This window comes from Chenopodium quinoa, unplaced genomic scaffold (genome assembly GCF_001683475.1).
Source record: "Chenopodium quinoa cultivar QQ74 unplaced genomic scaffold, ASM168347v1, whole genome shotgun sequence".
Classification (NCBI taxonomy): Eukaryota; Viridiplantae; Streptophyta; class Magnoliopsida; order Caryophyllales; family Amaranthaceae; genus Chenopodium; species Chenopodium quinoa.
Genome location: NW_018743292.1, coordinates 5454762 through 5478606, shown reverse-complemented (window position 1 = coordinate 5478606; position 23845 = coordinate 5454762). Strand labels below are relative to the sequence as shown.

At 35.5% G+C, this 23845-nt stretch overlaps 4 protein-coding genes across 6 annotated transcripts; all 4 read right to left on the bottom strand.

Moving 5' to 3' along the window:
* Positions 1 to 1099: 1099 nt before the first annotated feature.
* On the bottom strand, positions 1100 to 4120 carry LOC110736620 (RNA polymerase II transcriptional coactivator KIWI-like). Of its 2 annotated transcripts, XM_021916886.1 has the most exons (4): positions 3819 to 4115; positions 3618 to 3723; positions 1613 to 1635; positions 1100 to 1486 (listed from the first exon to the last, which is right to left on the bottom strand). In XM_021916886.1, the coding sequence occupies exons 1-4, from the start codon at positions 3942 to 3944 to the stop codon at positions 1427 to 1429; spliced, it is 315 nt and encodes a 104-aa protein (XP_021772578.1). In that variant the 5' UTR covers positions 3945 to 4115; the 3' UTR covers positions 1100 to 1426. The 2 variants fall into 2 exon arrangements, with proteins under 2 accessions (XP_021772578.1, XP_021772579.1); XM_021916887.1 differs by lacking the exons at positions 1100 to 1486; positions 1613 to 1635 and having other exon boundaries at positions 3589 to 3723; positions 3819 to 4120.
* Positions 4121 to 5121: 1001 nt separating this feature from the next.
* LOC110736619 lies at positions 5122 to 9783 on the bottom strand. Its single transcript, XM_021916885.1, has 5 exons — positions 9448 to 9783; positions 8242 to 8306; positions 7250 to 7922; positions 6453 to 6551; positions 5122 to 5828 (listed from the first exon to the last, which is right to left on the bottom strand). Exons 1-5 carry the CDS (start codon positions 9619 to 9621, stop codon positions 5472 to 5474), a joined length of 1368 nt encoding a protein of 455 aa, XP_021772577.1. The 5' UTR covers positions 9622 to 9783; the 3' UTR covers positions 5122 to 5471.
* A 629-nt stretch (positions 9784 to 10412) lies between these two features.
* Positions 10413 to 14816, bottom strand: LOC110736618 (farnesylcysteine lyase-like). Its single transcript, XM_021916883.1, has 5 exons — positions 14198 to 14816; positions 12856 to 13029; positions 11839 to 12198; positions 11478 to 11653; positions 10413 to 11047 (listed from the first exon to the last, which is right to left on the bottom strand). Exons 1-5 carry the CDS (start codon positions 14705 to 14707, stop codon positions 10774 to 10776), a joined length of 1494 nt encoding a protein of 497 aa, XP_021772575.1. The 5' UTR covers positions 14708 to 14816; the 3' UTR covers positions 10413 to 10773.
* A 1269-nt stretch (positions 14817 to 16085) lies between these two features.
* Positions 16086 to 21184, bottom strand: LOC110736617 (F-box protein At5g39450-like). 2 transcript variants are annotated; one of them, XR_002514261.1, is made up of 3 exons: positions 18527 to 21184; positions 17598 to 17684; positions 16086 to 16487 (listed from the first exon to the last, which is right to left on the bottom strand). XR_002514261.1 is itself a non-coding variant. In XM_021916882.1 (2 exons), the coding sequence occupies exons 1-2, from the start codon at positions 20386 to 20388 to the stop codon at positions 16472 to 16474; spliced, it is 1878 nt and encodes a 625-aa protein (XP_021772574.1). In that variant the 5' UTR covers positions 20389 to 21184; the 3' UTR covers positions 16086 to 16471. The 2 variants fall into 2 exon arrangements, 1 of the variants encoding a protein (XP_021772574.1); XM_021916882.1 differs by lacking the exon at positions 17598 to 17684.
* Positions 21185 to 23845: the final 2661 nt, after the last annotated feature.

The following is a 23845-nucleotide window of genomic DNA, read 5'->3' as shown; positions in this document are numbered from 1 at the left end:
ATAAATAACATCCAAACGAGTGAATTAAAACATACAAACTCGAGATATTATTTACATTGATTAACTGAAGTAATTATTCTTAGTAAGCTCTACTTAAGCATACTCAATGGCAAGCAATGTGTTGACGGCATGTTCTGCTTCAACTCTGGTGTCAATCAACAGGGCAGCCTCTGTCCGTAGCTCGGTACCAGTTGGGTTGGGTTGGGTTCACCTTCTGTGGTGTCTCCAACACCGTCATTGAAGACCCCTTCTTCAAGGTCTTCCTTGGTGGTAAGAGCCCAACAGGCCGGGGGTAGTCCGAAGAGGACTGATCCTATGGCACCTGAACACTTCCACAAAAAGGTTGCCCTACTTGAAACTTCCCCTTATGGTAAATCTCCCATTCCTTCTAAAACTAATCTAATAACATGGTGTGAATATTCATTGTTCCTATATACTGTTCAAGTTTGTTAAAATATACTTTTCATCAGTAATTATAACCAGGTGATTAATCTTCTACTGCCTATCCATTGCTTGTGGTAGATTTGTCGATCTGATTTGTGGTCAAACTTCACAAACATTGACTAAGAATATATCGAAATGTATTTATTTTACAGTGCGCACTCCCTGAAACACAACCGAGGATGAAAGTGAGATAAGAATGTGGTTTGACATGCCAGGACTAGGAGCTGAGAACATTAAAGTAGAGGTTGTGGATAACATGCTTGTGATCAGGGGAGATGGCGGAATTGATGCTTTCGGAAACAAGGTATTTAGTCCACGAGAGACCACACTTCACCTGCCTTTCAACTCTTGGAAGGAAGAGATCACTGCTGTGTTTAAGAATGGTGTTCTTTACATAACCGTGCCTAAAATACTCAAATTTGAGCACAAAATTATCCACATTCCAGTTAGATCAATTTAAAGCTCATAGCTCACCGTGCCATTGCATGTGGAATGCCTTCTGAACTGTATTGAAGACTCAATTCGAGCTGGGTATGCTTTAAGAGCTTTTCTTCGAAATTCTTCTACGTAAATAAGAAGCTCTACTTTTAAATCTGCTTTCTATGTATGTTTAAAGTTGTATGACGACCTGGTTGTTACATGATTCTATAATAGTGAAACAACTTTTGTTACAATTAAGTAGTGTACTCCGTATTAAGGACATGCTTCATGAATGTATTCCGTTAATAAGCATAATACGCACATACTGCTAATTTAACAAAATAGTCTGTAGGCATCCATAAACAGGTGGACACAGACATGAGACAAGATTGTTCTTTCAAGTCCAAGCTATGCAGATTACGTTATCCAATAACCCTACGTAGATACAGAATACTAGCCGAAAATATCAGTAATACCTACTGCCGCAGTCCTAGTCAGCAAAATGTAACAACCCAAAAACCAGCATCCATCAACTATATCAACAAAGCCCAGCTCTCCAGCCCTACGAATTCTCAGTAATAGCCTGATCAATCTCCTCAGCATGCTCACGAAGCACCTTCCACTACAGGATCCAATGAAAAAACAAAGGTCAGCATCTCCAATAGATGTTCCCCAACAAACAAAACACAGCAGAAAGGATAATAGCGATCAGTGACACTAATTGTAGCCAGTTAGCAAAGATACATACCTGATCCATGGTAAGAGAGATACCTGAAATGAGCAATGACTACAGATCAGTAAAAAATACGCAGCTTCGTTTAACTATAGCAGAAAACATCATACAGAAACATGACATAAACCCTTTGCAAGGCATACTAAACGTTAGGTGGGGCCGAGGGGTCCAAACAAAGTTATTGAACCCAGCCAAATATATTAGGGCAAAGAGGCGTACATTAATAAACAGTAGTAGTATACTATATTTCATAGAAAATGAGAAGCAAATCTCCATTAATCCTTTTTCCTTGGTGCTTCAAACTAGTTGTGCTCCATGTGTGCATTCACAAACATACTATTCCATACAATATTTCACTAGAAATGACTGAACATACAAAATGTATGCAACATAACATATAGTAGAATACCATATTGTGCTAAGTATGATATGGGAAGTAGATATTAGATGCAATGTAGACAAATCAGATGATAGCAAATACTGTATGTGATTTTCAAGTAATATGGGCATAAGGTCTTAACAAAGTAACAAACTACTCCCAACGTCTAAAATTAATTGCAAAGTTGATAGTACAACTCGGCATGCTAGAACTCATATTACCAATACAACTATAAACATGCAAGCTCTAAAACTGAATAAATAATTTTATTCTGTAACTTTTTTATTTACAGAATACTAGATCAGCATGATATCAACAAAAGTGATGCCAAATGCAAGACCTGGCTCATGCAGTCAAGCAGCTCAAGCCTAGATAATACTCCAGAGTACAGAACAAGTTTCTTACAATAATGCACAATAAATATAATACTACAACTACAAGACTAAGCATTACAAATCAGCAATTGTAATCTCTTCAATTGGAACAAATTTCCCCCTCAGGGAAGGGAGAAAACACCAGTCTAAGCATCTATTATCCAAAAAACCAAGTTTTAAGGAGGAAAAGGCAGAGATAAATGGTAACTATTGGCCAATTATTTCGAATCAACCAAAAGTGACTTGGGGAGCTTGCAGCAACAGCACAACGCTAACCACCAACCATAAATCAAACTATAGAAGAATCCAATAGAAACATTCTGCTAAAACCATGCTCCTATTATCACATTCCAAGTTCCAACATAAAAAGGGAAGAGGTTTGCAACTATTCCACGAATAAAACAGGCAATTGATACTACAATAACATTATGAACATGCAATTTTGTCTTCAACCCCTTCATCTGCTTGCTCCACAACCCACTATCCCTCCCTAGTCCACCTAACCTCAATCCACAAAACAACAAATTATAATACAGGTTTAAAGTCAAGGTTCCAATAAAACCAGGCAAATCCTACAAGGCATTTGGCTGCACCTTTCCTCTCATGCATGTGAGGTAAGAGTCTACACTCTACAGCATGGCAACACTCCAAATTCCAGACACCATGAAAATCCAAATGATCTTACTAAGCTAAATATTCAATAATTAAATCACCAGAAAACTACAGAACAGTTTCTCCTTTATTTAGCCCAGGGGTTGCCTTCAAGAACCTAAGTCTTCACAATGCTAAAATTCACCAATCTCACCCGAAAAAATCCTCCTATTAATCGAGGAAAGCACTTCCTATAAGTCAAATATTCGAGAATTCCAGAGTTCTATTCAACATAGCTACATATCCTTGGTTCACGAAGGGGTATAATTTACCAGCTCATGAGAAAATCAACTAAAATCGCAAGACCTAACCAACTAAAAACTGAATAGCAACAACAGTAGAGCATAACTTACTACTCAAAATCAATGAAAACGCAAAACCTAACCTAAGAAAATCTGACATGTAATAACAGTACTTCAAAACCACCATATATACTCAACATGAGCAAACATAATCCAAAAAAATTCCACCAGCTCACAATTCTCTGCAATTTTGCGAAACAACCAAAACATAAACCCTAGAAAAATCTCAACTGACAATTTACACCCAATATACACTCAAAAACCAGCAAAATTACCGAAAATAATTCCAAATTAAGCAAATTATATAAAAATACCTTTGCGACCAGGCATTTGCTTGCCATCCTTGACATAGAACTCACGAATATCAACCATAACTTTCCCCTGCCAACTCCTCACAGAAACCCTCCGATTCTTCGAAATCTAGGATTTAAGTTCAACAATTATTCAAATTCAATCAAAAACCAAAACAAACAAATAATCAACTCCAAATTCAATCACAAGAGGGAAAAAAATACCTCGCAAACAACAATTCCATCTTCATCGTCGTTGGATTTAACAGACTTCTTAGGAGGAGCGTTTCCGTCGGAATCGGCGTCGGAGGCGTGGTTATCGTCGCCTTTTCGCTTGAATTTCCCTGACATTTCGACGTCGTGGTGGAAGTTGCGACGGCTGTGGTGGTGGTGGAGGAGGAGAGGGAGTGAAGCGGTTTTGGAGAAGATGAAAAATGGTGTGAGGAGAGAGAAAGTGGAGATGTGAGCGGTGAAAATTGGGAGCAGTTTCAAATTTGAAGTTGATCCAAGTTTTAGAAATGACATTTTGGGCTTTTCACTTTCTTTTCTTGCCGCCTTTAATTTTATAAAATTACCTTATTATTTTCATTTACTGTAATTTTTTTAAAGCTTGAAAAAATAGTACGTAAGTACAAATAGTGTACTTGTAGAGTTGTAGTCTTTGTAGACATTATGTCACGGTTAGGGTTATAGGTCAACCTGTTTATAAACAGGTTGGGTCGGATTAGAACTTCTGACCTGTTTATGTAAACAAGTCAGATTCAAATTTAGGGGTGAACCCAACCGGATTGTCAGCCTTATAGTCATCTTAATGTAATTCACATTTTTGAAATAATATTGCTTGAATTCAGCTTTAAATAACTTTTATGTTAGTATACAAACTTATAAAGTACCGACCATTAAGTTTTGCAACCCATTTTTAGAAATTATGACAACTACGGAGTACTAGTCTACTAGCATGATATTCTTGTGAAGCCAAAGGTACTATAATCCAACCTATAGGTGAATCTATAAAGGTAGTAATAAATACAGTAATAAAAGTGAAGTACTTCATAAGAACTCCTTAAAACAATAAAGTACTTGTAACAATATTTAGTTGAGAATGATGGAACTTATGAAGTCATAAACAGTTGATCAACTTTCTTTTTTTTTAAGGATGCCCACCCAATTTACCGAAGCTTAGCTCCAACTACATCCGGATTCGACCCGAGTCGCACACCTGACTTATAGTGGGTGAGTCTCTCAACAAGAATTTTTGCATACGGTGAGGCTCGAACCCTAGACCTCCCTTAAGCGACATCAAGTTGCTTAGTTGCTTACCACTTGAGCCAACTCTTGTTGGTTAGTTGATCACCCTGATCAGTATTCAGTAGTATATTGGACTAAGTACTCATTTAGTCAAACAATTTGTCTTTGGACCATAAAGTACCAAGCATTTAAAGGATGTGGGCTGGTCCAAATAGCAAGTTTTGCAAATGTAGTCGACTTGCCTGAGCCCATTTTTGTGCTTGTGTAGTTGTGTGTTTCAGTAACTACACCTTAACTTAAGGTTTTAGTGGTTTTTTTTTTTTTAATTGTTTAATAAACAGAATATAGATTAAAGCTTCAAAAGAGTCCCAACTCCCAAGACTCATAATCATAAGATTACTAGACCACCAAAAATTTCCCAGCCAGGACAACTGTAAGGGAGGGGGAATCACAAAGCTGCCGTTAGCGAAAACGAAGAAAAAAAAAGGCCAAAACTTCCCCCTAGACTTACATTTCCAACCTAAATTATGCATGGTGTTGTCCGGAGGGATATCATTAGCCTAATCGATTACTACGAAGATAGCTGTTCTTTGAGAAATATATGCATTATTTACAGGATGTGCATGCATATCAAACTGGTTGATTGCACATCAGAGAAGCAGCAGTTCTTGAGTGATCCAATGTGTCTTTGGCGACTTGCGCGTTAGATTTGATAGTTTCATGCTCCTGCTTCAAAAGGAATCTGACTTTCATATTTGTTTTCTCTGGGATCTGCTGCTTCTGCTTAAAAGTCAGTTTCACATTCTTTGGAAATGGACAAGAACTCTTGCTTTGAAAGATAGGCTGCTCTATTAATGGCTTCTTAGGAGCTATCTTTCTGGGACAATAAGGAATGGGATTACTGATGTTGCTCGAATCAGTAACTTTCCTCTTCTGGCAAGGAATACGACTGAAATTTCTTGAAACATCATCCACCATGTTTCGAACCTGAACAAAGAAAATAAACAAGTGACAAGTCAGTTCAACCTTATCCTTCAATTTTATGAGCTAGATAGATGGATTGAAAATCAACAGATGCCAAATCCCACTAACCAACCACTTTAAATCCCTCTAAAGAATGACTCTAGTTTAAAATTAACGAGCAAATAGCAGCTCATCTTTTAAGATTGTGCACTCATCATAAGGAGTTGTTAGTTTTGTATTGGCATTTAATATTGACAAGTAATAGTGCATCGACATGTTAGTTTCTTGAATATACTTATTACGCACAGATGCAAAAGCTATAATTTGGCATTTCTGTTAGCACCCAGACTTGTATGAATAGGCTATAGCAATATTGGCAAAGCAGCATATTCCAAATATTCAGAAGAATCAGAACTCACTAACCAAAGAATTAAATTTCATACTGTCAGAAACAGCACAAAAATCTTCCGGGATTACAAGTCTACAACATTTACTAATCCGTATCATGCTATTTCTTGTGATCAACAAGTATCATAAAGATCCAAACTTATATACCCCCAGGGTGTTGTTTCCTCTGCAGAGATAACGATACATAATATCCAAGTATAAGAACCTCAAAATAAGACCAGAAAGAAGCATGAAGCTTACCGGATTTTTATCAGCTATTGCTCTTCTACTTTTTGCTCTGCTCATTGCTTCTGTCAAAGTATGGTGATCCATTACTCCTTCAGGCCATAACCCTACAAGCTGATAAAACAGGGAACATTAAATCCCGTGAAAATACAACAATATGCATTTAATTGCCACTTCACATCGATACCATAAAAATATATATATATATACAAGTAAATTAAAAAAAAAAAAAAAGAGTAATTCTAACTTCCGGTCTTCTGTACAGAATATCCTTCTATTTCTCTACAATTTTTATCTCACTGCCACCAAAGAGAGTGCATTGGTATTTGAAAATTGTGCTCCCACATAGAGTGCAGGAAGCTATTCTGGGAGGTATGTATATCAATTCCTATATCAGATTGATTGGTATTGAAGGATTTTTATTTGGTAGCACACTAGGAAATCACCGACACTGAAGGGCTCTACACATGAGACATGACTTAACATTTAACAGGTGCTCTGACATTTTTCTAATACCACAGAGTTAACACCACATCAGTTTCACACTTTCACTTGTGTGCCAACACTGAACACCCTCATGCATTTCTTTTTACTGTGTACACCAGAAATACACAAATTCAAAGGAATTAGAATCATAAATCTCTAAGGTGGTTCAAATGACTAAGTTCATAACTATAAGATATAAAATCGTAGGGATGTTCAAATGACTGCAGCCTTATGTAAGGTTCCTTCCATAAAAACAAAAGATAGAGCAATAATAACTGAGTTCATAAATATAAGATAAAAATCTTTGATGCCACATTGGTACTCACTGCATTATTCAATGAAGGCTTGTAGCCCGGTGAAATAACATCTTTTACGCCACAGTTTTCAGATACTTTGGTACTCGTTGAATCTTTCAATGAAGACTTGTAGCCTGGTAAAATAGCATCGAGTCCCCTATATTCACCACTCTTGTCATTATGCCAACTTTTGGAAGGTATTTTATCATGCAACAATATCCCAGATGTAGGGCTGTTTTTCACAGGAACACATCTACCCTCAAAGTTCTGACTCACAATGTTAGACAAATCACCTCCAACTCCTACTTTCATTTTCTCAGAAGGTATCTTCTGAGTCTTTTGCAGGACATTATGTGTTGTATTCAACGGAAACATAGAAGCATCCCCGTCAATTGCATTCAGAGGTGGACACTTGGATCTACTGCAAAATCTGGCAGATTTCTTTGAATAGGTCAAGACAGGGGCATCCATTCTAGATGCTTGCAGCTCTTTGGATCGATGATCTTTTACCACAGCAGGTGAACTAGAGTGTTTAAAGGTCTCGTCCAACAGATTGCTGGACTTGGAAGTGGCTTTTGCACTCAAGCTCTCCCATCCTGCATGTTTAATTGATGAATGGCCGTCATTCTTTTCACATTCAATTTTCGCCACTTCTACTCTGCCCTTTCCCGGCTGCATGCAATCTGATGATACGGCTTTATTTCTGAGGACATGAAGAAACATTCTAAGGTCTTAAAGAGGACCACGAAAAGTTTAACAGAAAAAATCCGTCAAATAGTCCCCAAAGATTTCTTGTGGCTAGAGGATAAACTTGACACTCATCTACATGACATTGTAAGCACAAGTATAAACCATCTCAAACAAAGATTGCAGAAGGATTTTTTAAAAAATTATTAAATGAAGGTATCAATTTAGAAGAATTTTGGGGGTGAACGAGGTTTAAGAACAGCTTTTTCAAAATGCAAAGCATCAACTATTGACCATCATATAACCATAACAGAGAAGGAGGAGGAGTATCATACATATGTTTGGCGCTTCTATTCCTGATGAAAGAATCATTGTACAGGCCGCCATCATGGTTCCCATCCTGAATCCAGAGAGAAATATGTCTCAAGACCAAAAACATCAAACAAATGAAATTTGGTGCTTGCGCAAATCTATAGAATTTGCTTTATCAGAAGCAGTGAACAAGAAAACCCTGCAAGCCGTTCTAATTAAACCTAGTTGCCAGCATTTAACCTACCAATATGAATCCGAATCTTGCATAAGATTGAAAATTTCATGCCACATGACTAATGCCCATATAACTATATAAGAACCCCCTAAGTGCCATAAATTTACTCTACAGCATGCATATGGATGCCCTTGAACATATCAGGTAGGTCATTAATATGCAAAATTTTCACAATATGCCAGGCTTGCTAAGCTTGGTGCGGGTGCCTCAACAGATACGTGACAATTGGCAGACTTGTAGCAAAAGTCTGTGCATCAGTCACAGGTTCAATATTCAGTCACCTGTTTAGCGAAACGGAAACTGATGCATAGATAATCCAAGTTAAGTAAAACCCTAAATCTTAGATTGAGGGAATAGCCAGCACAATATTCTCACTTTCTCAGTTACATAAATCATCCACAATATCGCAGCTAAAGTTGCAATGGAAAAACACGAGTTCACAATATACAGCTTCAATGGAGCACCAATGCTTTTTATTAGGATTCCCAGCATAAGTACCCTTGTTTTGGTATGGTATGGTAAGGACCTACCAGAGTACCAGCACTCCAGCTACTGCTGTGCCTCAATAAGACTGCTAGAAAGGATGTACAAACTGTACTCCCTCCGTCTAGGTCCGGAATTAATTATCACGTTGATAGACCAATTTGACTGAACTACTAGCACTCTACTATACTATGCCACAACAAGTCTGCTTAGTAGTAGCTTAAAGTAAATACAAACTACTCCCTCAGTCCAACAAGTCCGGAATTAATTGACACGTTGATGTTGTAATTTGAACCACTAATTTGAATTCCTACATCAAAATTGAACATTATATTACCCCTATAATCCCAATTGACTTAGATTCTCGCATATCAAATGCATGCAAACAACCCATATAAGTATATATCACAACAACTACTAAATTCACATCAAATTGATTAAAACATAAAGTAAACTCACAATCAACATAAAAAAAAAATGTAAGGCAAATTTGCAGAAACAGAACAATTACCATAGCACTTCTGGAAGTTTCAAGAGCAGTTGAAGAAGGAAGTAAGCGGGATCCACATTGATCCTTCTCCTTTGCTTTTCTGAGTAACTTCTTCCAAGAAACAATGGTTGTTTCACCATGTTTAAGTTCAATGTAAAATCTCTGTCTCTTGGTTTTCTCTTCTTCAGCAGCCATAAATGAAGAAATCAAAGACTCTCAATATTTTCAGGGTTTTTCAGAATTAACAGTAAAATTCATAGAATTACAAAAATTTACAACATGTAATTATTTTGGGTGAATATCTTACAAGAAAATGAAAATATTGAGGTTTGAAAGTGAAAAGTCATTGATTTTGGGTTAAATTTGGAGGGGTCTGGTAGTAGAACACCACTTGTTGAAAGATTGAAATATGTTGCCAGTTGAAAGATGGACATGTGTCTGTTCTTTTAAATTTCCCGTTCTCAAGACCATAGTCCAACTGTTCAAAAGTATTTTCTATTGGGTCCTTGTTCGATGGATATTTCTTGTAAAAATTATTTCTTTTAGTTAATTTTCTAATTACTGTATTAAGATTAATTATATAAATACTACTCCGTATTCTTTAAAAAAGTATAGTGAAAGGTAAATAATGTAGACAAAATTATACCCCATAAAATAATTTGTGTTCATTACTCGTAGTATAAGACGGTCTGATGACCTTGTACAAATAATTTACACTGCAAATAAAGCAAGCAAAAAAATGCTTACAACTTTTGACAAATACTTTGTATTAAGGTGAGATGTTTGTATAGGAATAGTTATTTTTACTGATGTCATACTACCATGTTTGCCCTTACCCTTTCGGCCTTTCCCCCTACTCTCAAAATGCCTCGCCTACTAACCTAGGTCAAGTTCACCACCAAGAGATTCTAACCTAGTAAGCCCTTTGTTTTACCTACCAAAATAAAAAGTTTAAGTGAAAAACACTAAAAAAAAAAAAAGGAAAATGCATCGCCAAAGTCTTATTTGTATACCAAAGTGGCAAAGAGAAAATTAAACATCATGTAAGTCATACATATTTGCTATGTTACATGAACTCTTCATTTCACCTCAAATACCCCTTTTGGACCCTCAACACTCGGATATGGGTATAACACATGGGCACTTCACTTTCGGTTCAAAACCATGGATTTTTTTCACAAAATAGCCAAGTTGGACACTTGGACATATACCCATGTCGGACATGAGTACCCGAGTCCATGTAACATAGATATTTTTGACACACAAGATACAGATAAGTTTAATGATATTGTTACACATGTGCAATGAGTTATAAACTCACAATCCTTCATAACATGATGCATCAGACTACAAATCGGAGTACAGATCATCCCTGCTACTGCTGAAAGTGGTGCCCTTCATGGTAGGTAACCTTGAGAGTGCTTCAGTAGAAATTCTTGATAAGATTAAACGTGCTATATTCTCACCAGAAACTGCACCAGTTTCCATTGCACTAGCCGCACTCTCAAAAGCATTTACATAATACAGATGTAAATCATCCAAAATAAAGGGTGCAAATGCCTCTGGAGCCTCATAGTGAGGATATGCAGCCCAATCTATTTGAATGGTCTCTTTCCTGATGCTGCATTGATGGCAACAGAAACTAATTATTCCAAGACAAAGATGAAAAAATAAAAAAAATTGGAAAAAGTACAAGAGCAAACAAGCCAAATGTACCAAAAAGCATATAGCCCTTAAGAAATCTATAGCAGAGCAGAAGCAAATCACCTTCATACAACGTATTATACATGATTACATGGACAGTAATAGCAGTAAAAGAACAAAATTATGCCACTATGGGTGTCAATTATAGAAGCAAAGACTAACAAATAAGCATTTTCATTACAAGACTACAATTGCCACTACAAAAGGTACTTAAACACTCAAAATACCGAGTCCTTGCAGTGCAATTGTATAATTTGTGTAGCTATGTTCTGTTAAGGTTTAGGAAGCAAGCTTTCTCCCTTCAATTATAAGCATAGGGTAAAAGAATGAAATGAATAAATATTGACCTGAATATTTGATCAAGCAATGCATCATCCACAGGTTTGCGTGAGAACATCTTGTACGTCATATCTTCCCTGCTGTGCTTCTTCAGAACAGATATACATGAAAAAGGAATCTTGGAATCCTCAAGGGTACCAACCAGGTCCGGAATATCACCAACTCTTCCCAGGCCAATATATGCCTTAATCACGTGAAAAGATTTTTTTTAAGAACTTCAAATTAAGTTTTTTGGAAAAAAAAAAAGAAAAGAAAAAAGAAAAAAAAAAGAACCAAGAGAGATAGAATATACCAAAAGCCAAATAGGGTTCTACAAACAGCTTTGTGCAACAATAATTACAAGTAGAACTAACAAAAGGTGAAACTTACAGGATTTAACAAGCCCCTGATAAAGGTAGTGTGAGTGTGCTGCATCTTTCTATCAGGAATTGATATTGGTGGCTCAATCTTAACTTTTAGTTCATCTAGTGGTGTAGCAAAAACTGTGACTTGACAGACATAACTGTTTCCTTTGGTCGAGTTAAGTTCATAATGAGTTCCAACATGGGAGACAGACTGTATCTCTTCATTTAGATGCAATTTGACATCTGAACTATTAATAAGTCCTGCAGCCATTTGCCAATTGCCACCTTCAACTGCCCACAACCCACCACCTGAACCTGCTAAGGAAACTGCCCCTGCCAATCCACTCATGCGGGTACTTTGACCGTAATTGATCCGTGTGATAACCTGCGAATTATTTAATCAGCCAATTAGCCTCTATGAGACTAACATAAAAAATGTTCTGAATACTTTCAAGTTTCAACAATAACAATCAAGCTAAGCTTGGTTCACCATAAGCTCTCATATCATTATTTCTTAATTTCACTTTGAATGTTGATTGTACAAGAATGTCCACTTTAAAAATATTGTCCTGAAAATAATGTGCACAAAGAGCTGTTTTCCCTGTTTCACAATCATTTCTTAAATTGTCACCAATATAAAAGTACGGAGTACCATACGACAGCATTACCTGCCTCCAAATAGGGGAAGGATGTTTTCATGTAGATATCTAGTCAAACAAATGTATAGGGGCTTGCTCAATATATATTGACTTATTAAGCAAATGTGTGAGTTTCCACTATCCTGAAGTATAAGCTAAAGCCTACACCAATTGAGGCACAGAGGAAAAGGAAAAAAAAAACTGATGGTGAGGGAAACAGATGAACAAGAAATGATCAGCTAAACGTTAATCATTAACAGTTTAAACAAAATTGGACAGATTTCATTACATGCTTGATAAAAAACAAAAAAAAAAAAAAAAAAAAAAAAAAAAAAAAAAAAAAGCATTAATAAACCAAAAGGTATCCTGAAAATTATTTGTTAGTAGTTGTTAGCAATCCTTACCGTGACAAGCTCGTTAATAAGTAAAGGAGAGAGGTTTGCATCGATTAATTCCTCCTCCAATGTTCGGCTGGTGAGATTATATAAACCTGACCATTTGAGCATTTCCTCCACACCATTAAAGACAGGCCTTGTATCAAAACCCTCATAGAACTTCAAGAAATTATCTAGCATACTCTGCAATAAAACCAAAATACTTAGTGATGTATCCATCACCAGATGAACACCTCATCACCTCGAAGACAAGAAGTTCAAATCAAAAGCTATTGAAGAGAATGAGAAAAGATTATGGTTAATTTCAAAAGATAGGAGCTGTATCCCAACACCCAAGTGAGCAGTCATCAAACTACAATGAAACTAGCCCACTCAACCTACTTTTAACAAAAATTTGCAATGATGTGTAACACAAATCGTCTTCATTAAAGACAATTTTGTAGACTTAACATGCTGCATAAAACATATACTCATATCAGCTCATGAACTGTGCAAACCTTCCAATGTGTTTGGATGAGAGGATGTCAAAGGAAGAGGAGGAAGGTGATGGATCCACTTTCCTTTGTTCAGATACGAATTGGCAAAAGGTGTTAAATGGAGAGTGATGGATCCACTTTCCTTTGATCAGATACGAATTGGCAGAAGGAAAATGGTCAATTGGAGGGGTCCAATTTCCACTTATGTAGAACATATCTTATAAAGTTGGAAATTTTTGGAGGGAAATTTAAAATCTGTCTCACTTTTTCCCTTTGCACCCCTTCCCAGTTCCCTCCACCATTGCTATCCAAAGTTCCAAACACAGTTTTAGTGAACTATATCCCCAAATTCAGGATACTTAGCTCCCAATTAGCTGTGTAAACAATAATGCAATGTATAAAAGCATACATGATTTTGCGCTAATTATGAGTTTTTTAATAGAAGTCGAGAAGGAAATTCATTCCCATTCAAGCTATTCTTTCTTTGATTAGAAACTCGTTTGTATAAACAGAACAGAAATACATATATGGCTATATAAAGTTATAAACCACAAAATCAGAATACTTCTTTGTTGACTTTTATAGAGCTACCTAATTCATTAGCATGCCATTAACCATTTATTCACGAAAGAAGTATATTTCATTAGCTAGCAAGGTAATAAAATAAATCAACATTTATCCAACAAATGATGAACCAAAGTCCAAGTTCTACACTTATGCTTCAAGTACCCGTGTTAAATCCTCGACACTCTCACATGAGTACATGACACTTCAAATTTTAACGCTTGGACACATACCCGTATCTAACAACAAATTCGGCACCGATTTTAAAAAAAAAAAACTCTTATCTAATTTTAGAAAAGAAAGTATATTACCTCAACGTAATTCTGCATTTTGAACAACGAAAATCCATAACGCCACAAAAGCTTACACGAATTAAGCCACGAAACAACCTTATTAACAATCGAAAACCCCCAATTCGAACTCCACGTCGTAAACACAAACTTCTCCCCATCCCAAATCCCTAAAGACTCGCTATCATCATCTTCGGAAACCTTCTTCTTCAACTGAAGAAACTCAGTAAATTTCAAGGCATGGTAATTCTTAGGGTGGAGAATTGAGGCACCAGCTTCGAAGGTATTGTTAGCAATTGTGATCGTAGCCATACGACCTCCGACGACGGAGTTTTTCTCGAAGACATGAATGGCGGCGATTGGCGAGGGTTCCGGCGAGTATTTGCGGAGGAAATGGGAGACTGATGCGCCGGAGATTCCGCTTCCAATGATGCAGACGGTGGCCGGAGGTGGCGAAGAGGAGAGAGAATGGGAGGGAAGAAGAACGAAGAGGAGAGAGAGAAGATATGAGAGAAGTTGTGGTGGTTTCATGGTGGACTAGAAAGTTCAAAGTTGGTTATTTTGGAGGGTGTAATAAATCATTAGGTGTTGATTATTATTGTATTGTGTACATCGTACTAAATATTTGATTAAGAAATGGAAGATAGATCTTAGATCTTGAGGTTAGATTAAATGTTAAATAATGATTGTGACTAGGAAGTGGAAGTCAAGTTATTAATTTGGGATGTTAGATAGGTTTTTAAGGTTTTGACTTTCTAACGTCTCAATTTCTATTGTGCATATGCTCGGTTGCTCGTGAAAAGCACGGACATGTTCCAATATGTATCAATGTATGATGCATGTTAAATGCGATATGCACATAAGTGAATTTGCGGAGGTCGCAGAGAAAGTCGAGTCAATTTAAGGCAACTCTTTTGTATTGTGTTGATGTGGTTATCTAGTTATCAATCATCGTGTGCTATGGAGTATGTTGTTCTTGATACAACTTAGTACAAGTATATACTTTATTTGTTTCATAATAGTAATTACGAGTACATTTTTATTTTATAAATTTTGGTGTGCTTAACAAGATAATTGCATTGAGGAGCGTTGAAAAGCAACTGTAACCATTTTTGTGATATTTAGGTAGTATTTTCTTCAATTTTCCAACCGCAAGACTTAAATTGTTACTCCATATACTATTTGTAACCATATCTCTTATACATATTAAAAATGTTGTTGCAGATTGATTCAAGATATTAACCGTCATTGTGTGTTTGTAAGCGTGAAATCAAAGTGTTAAAATGATGCAAGCATCAGCCTAAAGCAGGGCACATTGGGAATTACTGAAGCAAGCAGCATTGCAACGATTATATTGTTGGAGGATGAGCTAGCAGATGAAGAAGAAAAGGAGAAAGATGAGCTAGAGGATGAGTTGGCAGGTTGTTAGAGAAAGGGAATATTGGCGTAACAGAAAGATGCTGATGCATTGGATTTTGTAAAGAGTTTGTTAAGTTGTTATATTATTTCTGTTATTTTCATTCAGTGAATGTAAGGCTATTTAAGCCAGTTTTGGATGTAAGAAGTTTTATGCAAAAATCAATACAAAACCCCCTTTCTCTCTCTAAACTTTTCTCTGCTATTCTCTCTAAATTATCACTGTTTGATTGATTTAATCCCTTGCAGAGTCTCTTCATTCATTTCTGATCTCCGCTGGGTTAATCAATATCGGTTCTCATTTGGGTTGGACAGGGTAAGTTGAGTGTGAGTGCATCATATAACTACATATACTAATGGTTAATGATCACATTTTTTGCACATTTAGGGCAGGCAGTAAATGCTCCTTTCCATGATAATGAAATGTAGCTTGAGTTTCATTCCCTTGATATTGAAAAGTAGCTTAAGTTTGAATGTTTGACTTTGACAGTACTTCAATTAATAACCTCTCACATACTAGTTAATTTTTGTTATCAAGAACAATGACATGAAAGGCTCTCCTAACAATGGAGGAAAATGTAAGTTATCAGACAGACAACAAAATAACATACTAGTCTTAAGGTACTATGCTAATTACCTAAGCAATATTAACCATGTTTGTGTATACATTTTTCATGATTTTTTTGAATACTACCTCAACTTTTACACAATTAAGTATAAATCAAACTCTATTTTGAAGGTACTTTATGATTATTACAGTATCATGAGAAAAAGCCTAGTATCAATATGGCTGCCGAGAGCTTCAAAACATCCAAACTTATCGGTTGAGCAAAACCAATGGCTGTGAACTTATTTTCTGTACATAGTCTTCAAAGCATTCTATGAAGGATTTCTCCTGCAGATAGAGGAAGGAAAGGAAACATTAGTAAAATGATGAGCTTGCTAAATAGTGTGGAAGATACCAAGCAATACCAATAAGGCAATAACAGATGAAGTCGTGATTGTAGCATCAATTGACAAAAATATACATGGTGGTAGGGCAGTCATACAGACGAATCACGTATACAGGGAGTCAGGGGCCAAGCAAAGTGACAGAGTGAGTAAGTTGACCCAGTACTAGGGCTGTACGAATTACGAAATACCCTGAAAACCGAGAAACCCAAACTGAAACAAATAACCAAACCAAAAATTTTGGTTTTTGTATGGTTTTAGTTTCTGGTTCAGGTTTCAGCTGTTACTTTTCCTGTGAACTTTGGGTTGCCCAAAGGCCCTAAACTGACCAATTCATACACTAAAATGCACAACCCTAATGTTGTTATAGGCTTATACTCTTATAGCATTGATGTGTCCCCTAATACATGCAGCATTGCAGCAAGGTGCATGAAGGGGATCCATCAACCAATACTTTTACAAAATCAATACTTTGGTCCATAGAACCAAGCTGCTTTGTTGGCCAGGGCTCCTGTTAACGGTTTTACCTAATAAATTTTGTTTCATTTTGTATAACTAGATTATTCTTGATATTGTCCCCACATCCCCATCTGATTTGAGGACAGTGTCCTGTATCTCCCTAATTTTGTGCTATGGCGAGGATATGTTGATACGTACCTGTATCCAACACGTTCCCAAGTCTAGATGACAGATTCTGAATTATGATTGATTTGGTAAAGAAGTCCAAGCACCACACTGCACCCCCTCCTCCTTAGTTCGGATGCTTTGACATATAATTCAGTGACCAATTTTCAGTGATGAAGACTTGAAAAGTCAAGGGCAATACTAATGTATGTACCAGTCAAACTCTGCATCATATTTTCTATCGTCCTTATTAAAAAAAACATGCTAACTGGCGTCCCCTCTCTATTCTTCTCCCTTCACCATTTTTTCAAAAAATATCACAGAAACAGGGTAACCATAAAGATCTACTCACTTTCCTTCAGAATATGCTCAATTAAATGTTCACAGGTGAAAATGGAATTGCAACTGCGGTGCTTCTAATGCAACTTACCCCAAGTCGTTGTTTCTACAATAAAAATTCACGTTCCTTGGTTTTGACTTTTGAGTTAGGGTGAAATACTTGGCTGTATTTATTTACCTGTTAAGAAATGTTGGAAACTCAATTATTGACAATGGAAATGGTGGGCAATATCTATCTTTTAAAAGAAAGCGTGTGTGTGTAAAGTAAAGGCATACACTTTTCAACTATGTCAAACAAGGTTGCTAACCCACTCTAATACACTCAAATAAATCCATCAGATGTATTGACCATACATATTGCTTCAAACCACCTAAAACAAGGTTCAATCCTCAAGCTCCAGAATCTTGAAAAAATTAACAACGCCGTTCATTACAAACTTCCCTGCATCTTACTTCTGGCTGATAATTCTCTTACCCTGTCACTACAAGATGGTAATACTGGCCCCTATCAAGAGACAGTACAAACCTAAAACAAGAACATTCACTAGGAGCTACACGTACTAACATTAATTTCAAGGTCAAAATGTATGATACAACTATGGACAAATAAAGAAAAAAAAATCTAACACCCACAGGGCATAAGTTATATCTCTTGTTGCTCACAGATCAACTCTTCTTTTGCATATAGACAGCTCAACTTGAGGAGTCCTTTGTGGATCTCCAAAATTGATTTTGCCCCTTTCAACATAAATTAATTCACAGTAACCTCATGTCCTCAAATGAACTCTAAATAAACTAATAAAGGACAGTTAAACATACACTTGAACTGAAGGCATTAGAAAACAACTTTACCAATAAAGATAGTTATAAGTATGCATAATTAGGTTCTACTAGCTTTTGCAAGAACAAGGTGTTTTAAGTATACAGAATGAATTTCTGTTTCTAAAAGAACAGCAGCTAGAGGTTTATCGTAAAGCATATCATACGCAGTAACAGCATAAAATTATCTATGTGGCATACCTTGGTGAAGTTACAGAAGTTGTCATGTTGGCAAAGCCTGCAAACACATTTGAGTAGGACTTTGTTAAATAAGAAAAGTTGGTGATAGGCGGAAGAACAGGTACTCTCTCGCCTTTCTTTAAAAGCTCTTCCAAATCAAGCCTCTGCAATGTCAAAATAGCCCTGGATTCTTTCCAGAGAAATGCAAGCATTCCATCTTGGAGAACAAAAAGTGAACCAGGCTTTGAGCCAGGATATCTAAACCCATAACCATTAGCAATACCGTCACCAGAAAATGATTGCTTAACAGTAAGAGGCAGGGCATCTGCGCCTGAATCCCAAGGAAATGGCTCATCTGAAGGTTCATTTACATTAACAATGAACATAGCTGAACCATTTGGATGCAGAACATAATGGGTGCCTTCTAATATTTTGGTAGCAATAAGTAGTTTTTGCCCTGGTGACTCTTCGTAGTAAGAAAGAACAAGAAAGAATAAAGCCTTTCCAGGTTTGTCATCAGTAGGCTTTCCTGGAGGCCAGCCAAAAGTTCCTCCCCACAAACCAGCATACTCTTGACCAACTGTAGGTACTCGAATAGGCAATTTGTACAAAGCAAATCGACTATCATGCATATTTGGCCATGCTCGATATGAAGACAACTTCATGGTTGACGCATGTAATGTCAGTCCTATTGTATCTCCTGAGCTCAGGAAATCGTGAAGTTGAGCATGCTTATTTTCACTGCTGGTAGTGCTATTCTTCCTAACACCACGGTTACTGTTCAATGAGCTTGATTTCCTAAGCATCTGTCGAGTATAGTCTCTGACATAGTCGCCAAGTGTTTTCTTCTTTGCACTCTGTGTGCGAGTATCGTCTCCACTAAGAGAATTACGAAAGCCACTTGAACGATCAAGAGTCTTCTTTATTTCACTCAAATCTATCTGATTAGGAAGACTAGGTGGTCCATGATTATCAATCCCATCAATGTTGTCCTCTCCATGCCCATGCATTTTAATTAGCATTGCTCGACGTTCAATTAAGTGCACTATGTCTATGGGAAAGCTATCTCCATCGCTCCTCAAACATGGAAACAGAGGTGCAGAAGCTGATCCAGGAGCTCGCATGCGGACTTGGCTGGTAACAATTTCAAGTAATTTCCTCCTGTCTCCAAATGACAACTTGCTGAAAGGCACTGTTAGCACACTTGGTTCAGCAAACCTCTGTGACTTTGAAATCCTACCGTCTGATCTACAAGCCTTCCTACTTGATTCCCCATCCGAATGGTTATCAAAGCTCTCACTGCGCACCAAGTTACCCCTCTTTTTCCCTTTTATAGGCTCAACTTCAAGCAATAACACATTACAAGTCTTCTCAACCGACTTAACTGAACCAGGATAAATATAATCACGATCCTTATCTCTTCCATGTAACATAAACACGGTTCCCCCACTATCATCACAGATCACCTCAAAGACAGGCGCCCAAAGAATAGGACCCTCTATACCTAAAGGACCTAGCTCTTGAGGGATAATCCGACAACCAACCACCGAAACAAAACCAGGCATGACATAAACGACATTTCCAAGCTCCGGATTCTGGTGAACCCAAATTCCAAACAATGGCTTCACGCTGATTAAAAACCGGCAAATGGCCTTATACGATAGAACAGCCTTTCGCCACTCAACAAGATCTTTGGGGGATATAATCCCAACCAACTCACACTGAGTGAGCCATATCTTATCTGATGCTGCAAGAGAATTCAGACTCCTACAACACAGACCAAGATAGCAAATGTCCCTTGGCGAAAGAGACTTTCCAATTATAACAAGTATATCATCAGGCAGATCTACTAGCAAGCTAGAACCACAAGCTCCAGTAGACATAACAGTTTGCTAGTGACTGATAACCGAAATCTCGGTATCTAACTACAATCTGATTTCTTTACTCAACATGTGTCCAAACCTCTATCAAGTATCAATCAACATTCTCAAATCAAATTAATTGCCCAGAAATACAGACTATCACCATTGACCAAGACTATCAACCAACAAATAAGCTGAGAATTGTAATACCCATCTAGAAATTCCCCAAAAATAGATTTATTTAACCTAAAATTGACGCATATTTTTCCCAAATTGGCCAATTCTTGCATCAAAACACCAATTTGGGCAAGCAACAGTAACAGAATGAGCGCTAATTAACTAAATATAGTAACATTTCATAGAGGGATTTTCAATAATCAACCAATCAAATCCAAAAAACCAACAAAAATACACAACCAATTCGAAATGAATTTACCTCACAAACTTCAATCTTCATCACCCATTTCAAAAAAGATTGAAACTTCGGCTCAAATTCTTACTCTAATTCTTCAATATACAAAATCTCACAAGAAAAATGAGAGATTTCATACACCCATCAAAACAAAATACGAACCCCATGAAATTAGGGAAGAACAAAATGTGTGAAGTGAAAAAATGAACCAAAAAAAAAAAAGAAAATTTGAAAGAAAAGTAATCTGTTTTAGACGTTAACTAAATACACTATTCCAAATATAGAAGATAGATAGTCAGCAAAAACTAGCCCACTTCTAGCCTTAGAATGGTCATCCCTCCTTTTCTTGAAATCCTCTCTTTTTCTCTCTCCTCTTTTTTTTTTCCAGATGGTGTGACTGCTGAGCCAGCCAAAGTTGAATATTTTTTGAAGCTTGAGCTTGAAGACTAGCTTAGCTAAGTGGGTCCTAGCCAAAGATGGGTCCAGACCATGACACCTATCCTACCATCAAAGGTAGCTAAAGATTCCATATGTCACATTATTGGTTTTGGTTTGGTCTTGCTATGCTCATTCCAATCATTCTTGGGATGGAATATTTTGTGGAGAGATGGTGAATTCATGTGGGTGTGGGGGCTAATTGGATTATTAATTAAGATTGGAATTTTGATACCCATATCTAATTATGCTCGATTTATTTTTGAAGATTTCAATTTTTAATCATGATTTCAATAGATAAATAGATAGTGTTAAATTTTCATTGCTAAATTATTTATTAGCATATTACAGAGTTTTTTTTTTTTCTTTATAATAATTATTTTAGCTCAAATAATGCCTCCAAAAAATAATTACAATAATTACGTATTATTATATTTTGATTGCATCCATCTAGCAATTTTTTTTCTATATTGTGTAGATAATTTGTAGGAAAAAAAATGATATGGCATAACTTGTTGAATAAGTCTTAGTGTTAGACATTTGAGGAGTTAAGGTTACGGGTTTGAGTTTTATACAAATCATAATTCTTATTTTTATACTGTAATATAAGTGAATGACTTAATATGGTAAATAGAATGGTCACATAAACATTCCTATGATTAAAATTGTGTCTAAGAATTTGATAATTCAAAGTTTCAAATGCTCATTGATTTTTGCCTACAAATGCTCCACTTGATATCTTGCTTATATGGTTTTACTATTATATTGGTATCTTGCACTACTTCATTAGCTTTTTTTTTTTTTTTTTTTCTCTGTAGAGAAAGCTGCAAAGACGATGATGCAAACAAAATTTGATCATAGGTTTTTGGCATCACCTTAAAACAACTACAGTATTAACTATTACTAAAATAGGCCATGCTAACATCATGAATCACATGTCAATAACTTATGAAAAAAATTCCCACCTAAACTATTACTGAAATTATGATTACTCATTTTTCAAACAAAGAATAATTATCACTTTTTTACATAACTAATAAAACAATTTTTTTTTTTAAAAAGTAGTATGATTTTTTTAATCAGGTTAAACTTTGATTTTCTACAAATTGCTTCCTTGTATAATTTCACAAGGGGTATCTTGCACTACTCGTATTTCAAAAACACCCGATAAATATGATAAGTGAGAGTTAAAAAAAAAGTCACATATGTTTTTTTTTTTTTTTTTTTTTTACACTTTATAAAAAGCCATATGAATTATGTTTCAAAAAGTTTGGCAAATAAGACTTATTATTTTCAACAAAAATTCAAGTCACACAACATTTATCCAACCCTCTTAGATACTTCAAAGTGCATTGAGAGACCTGAAGAAACTTATCTTTATGCAAATGATGATTTAAAAATTGTTACGAGACTTATAATGAGTATCAATAAGTTCGACAAAGAGCCCAAATAATTTTTTCATGAAGAAAATAAGTCAACCTTTACTTGTTTTCAAAGAAAAAAAAAAAAGTAACCTTTACTTCTATACAGGCATACAGCCATATATGACAAAATTAGTTGCAAAAAGCTTTTAACATAGTGTTTGTAAACACCAAATTCTTGTCATTTTGTAAGTGTCTAATTTATGTAAATAAGAAGATATTATACTGTACTTTTTTTAAAAATGATACAAGTAATTCCAAAAAAAAAAAAAAAACTGAATAAATCATTTAATTTCAAAATTTTAAGTTCAATCCCTAAAACTTTAACCACTTAAATTTGTTGATCATCTACTACTACAAGGCCCTTTTTTTTATGCTCTGCTGAAATCTTCTGCTCTGCTTAAAAACAATAAGAATAATTAATATTTTATAATAATAATTAATATTTAATAATGATAATTATTATTTAAAAATAAAAATAATAATAATAATAATTAATATTTAATAATCTATCTATTAACTATTACTAAAACAAAACAGGTTGACAAGGGACACATGTCAATTTCTTATTAATAATTTTCCCGCCTAAACTACCATTGACATCATCCTTTTTTTTTTCTTTTTTTTTCCTCCTATATTCCAAAACTAATAAATAAATACATTAATTAGTGAGATTATGATTACACTTTCTTTTAATATAAAATTGACAATTATTTAAACATATAATAACTACTTAATCCGTGCAACATATGGGATTAAACTACTAATAATTAATATTTAAAGATAATAATAATAATAATTAATATTTAATAATATAATAATAATAATAATGCGATAATAATAATAATAATAATAATAATGCGATAATAATAATAATTATAATAATAAAAATTAGTATTTAAAGATAATAGTAATATTTAATACTTCCTCCGTTTTTTTTTATCGCATCACTTACTACTTTAGGAAGTTTACTTATCATTGCATCATTTCCTTTTTAGGATAAAAAATATCTATGTTCACACTGCAAATACCCAACATACCCTTACTTTTTCATACTTACTTTTTATTTTATCTTACATTACATGGACAATTTTGTATTTTTACGTTTCTCTCTCTTACTTTTTTTCCACTACCAAATTTTGCCTCTAAAACCCTATGATGCAATAAAAAAAAACGGAGAAAATAATAATAATAATACTGAAATCTGCTC

What these genes read in the sequence shown, in the direction of transcription:
- LOC110736617 (XM_021916882.1), bottom strand. Translation starts at nt 20,388, where the DNA reads ATGTCTACTGGAGCTTGTGGTTCTAGCTTGCTAGTAGATCTGCCTGAT.
- LOC110736619 (XM_021916885.1), bottom strand. Translation starts at nt 9,621, where the DNA reads ATGGCTGCTGAAGAAGAGAAAACCAAGAGACAGAGATTTTACATTGAA. An exon ending in AAACTTCCAGAAGTGCTATG is followed by an intron (nt 8,307 to 9,447) that starts GTAATTGTTCTG and finishes CTCTGGATTCAG; the next exon opens with GATGGGAACCATGATGGCGG. An exon ending in AGCCTTCATTGAATAATGCA is followed by an intron (nt 6,552 to 7,249) that starts GTGAGTACCAAT and finishes CTGTTTTATCAG; the next exon opens with CTTGTAGGGTTATGGCCTGA.
- LOC110736618 (XM_021916883.1), bottom strand. Translation starts at nt 14,707, where the DNA reads ATGAAACCACCACAACTTCTCTCATATCTTCTCTCTCTCCTCTTCGTT. An exon ending in TTATTAACGAGCTTGTCACG is followed by an intron (nt 12,199 to 12,855) that starts GTAAGGATTGCT and finishes AATAATTCGCAG; the next exon opens with GTTATCACACGGATCAATTA. An exon ending in TTGCTTGATCAAATATTCAG is followed by an intron (nt 11,048 to 11,477) that starts GTCAATATTTAT and finishes CCATCAATGCAG; the next exon opens with CATCAGGAAAGAGACCATTC.
- LOC110736620 (XM_021916887.1), bottom strand. Translation starts at nt 4,118, where the DNA reads ATGTCATTTCTAAAACTTGGATCAACTTCAAATTTGAAACTGCTCCCA. An exon ending in ATGGAATTGTTGTTTGCGAG is followed by an intron (nt 3,724 to 3,818) that starts GTATTTTTTTCC and finishes CTTAAATCCTAG; the next exon opens with ATTTCGAAGAATCGGAGGGT.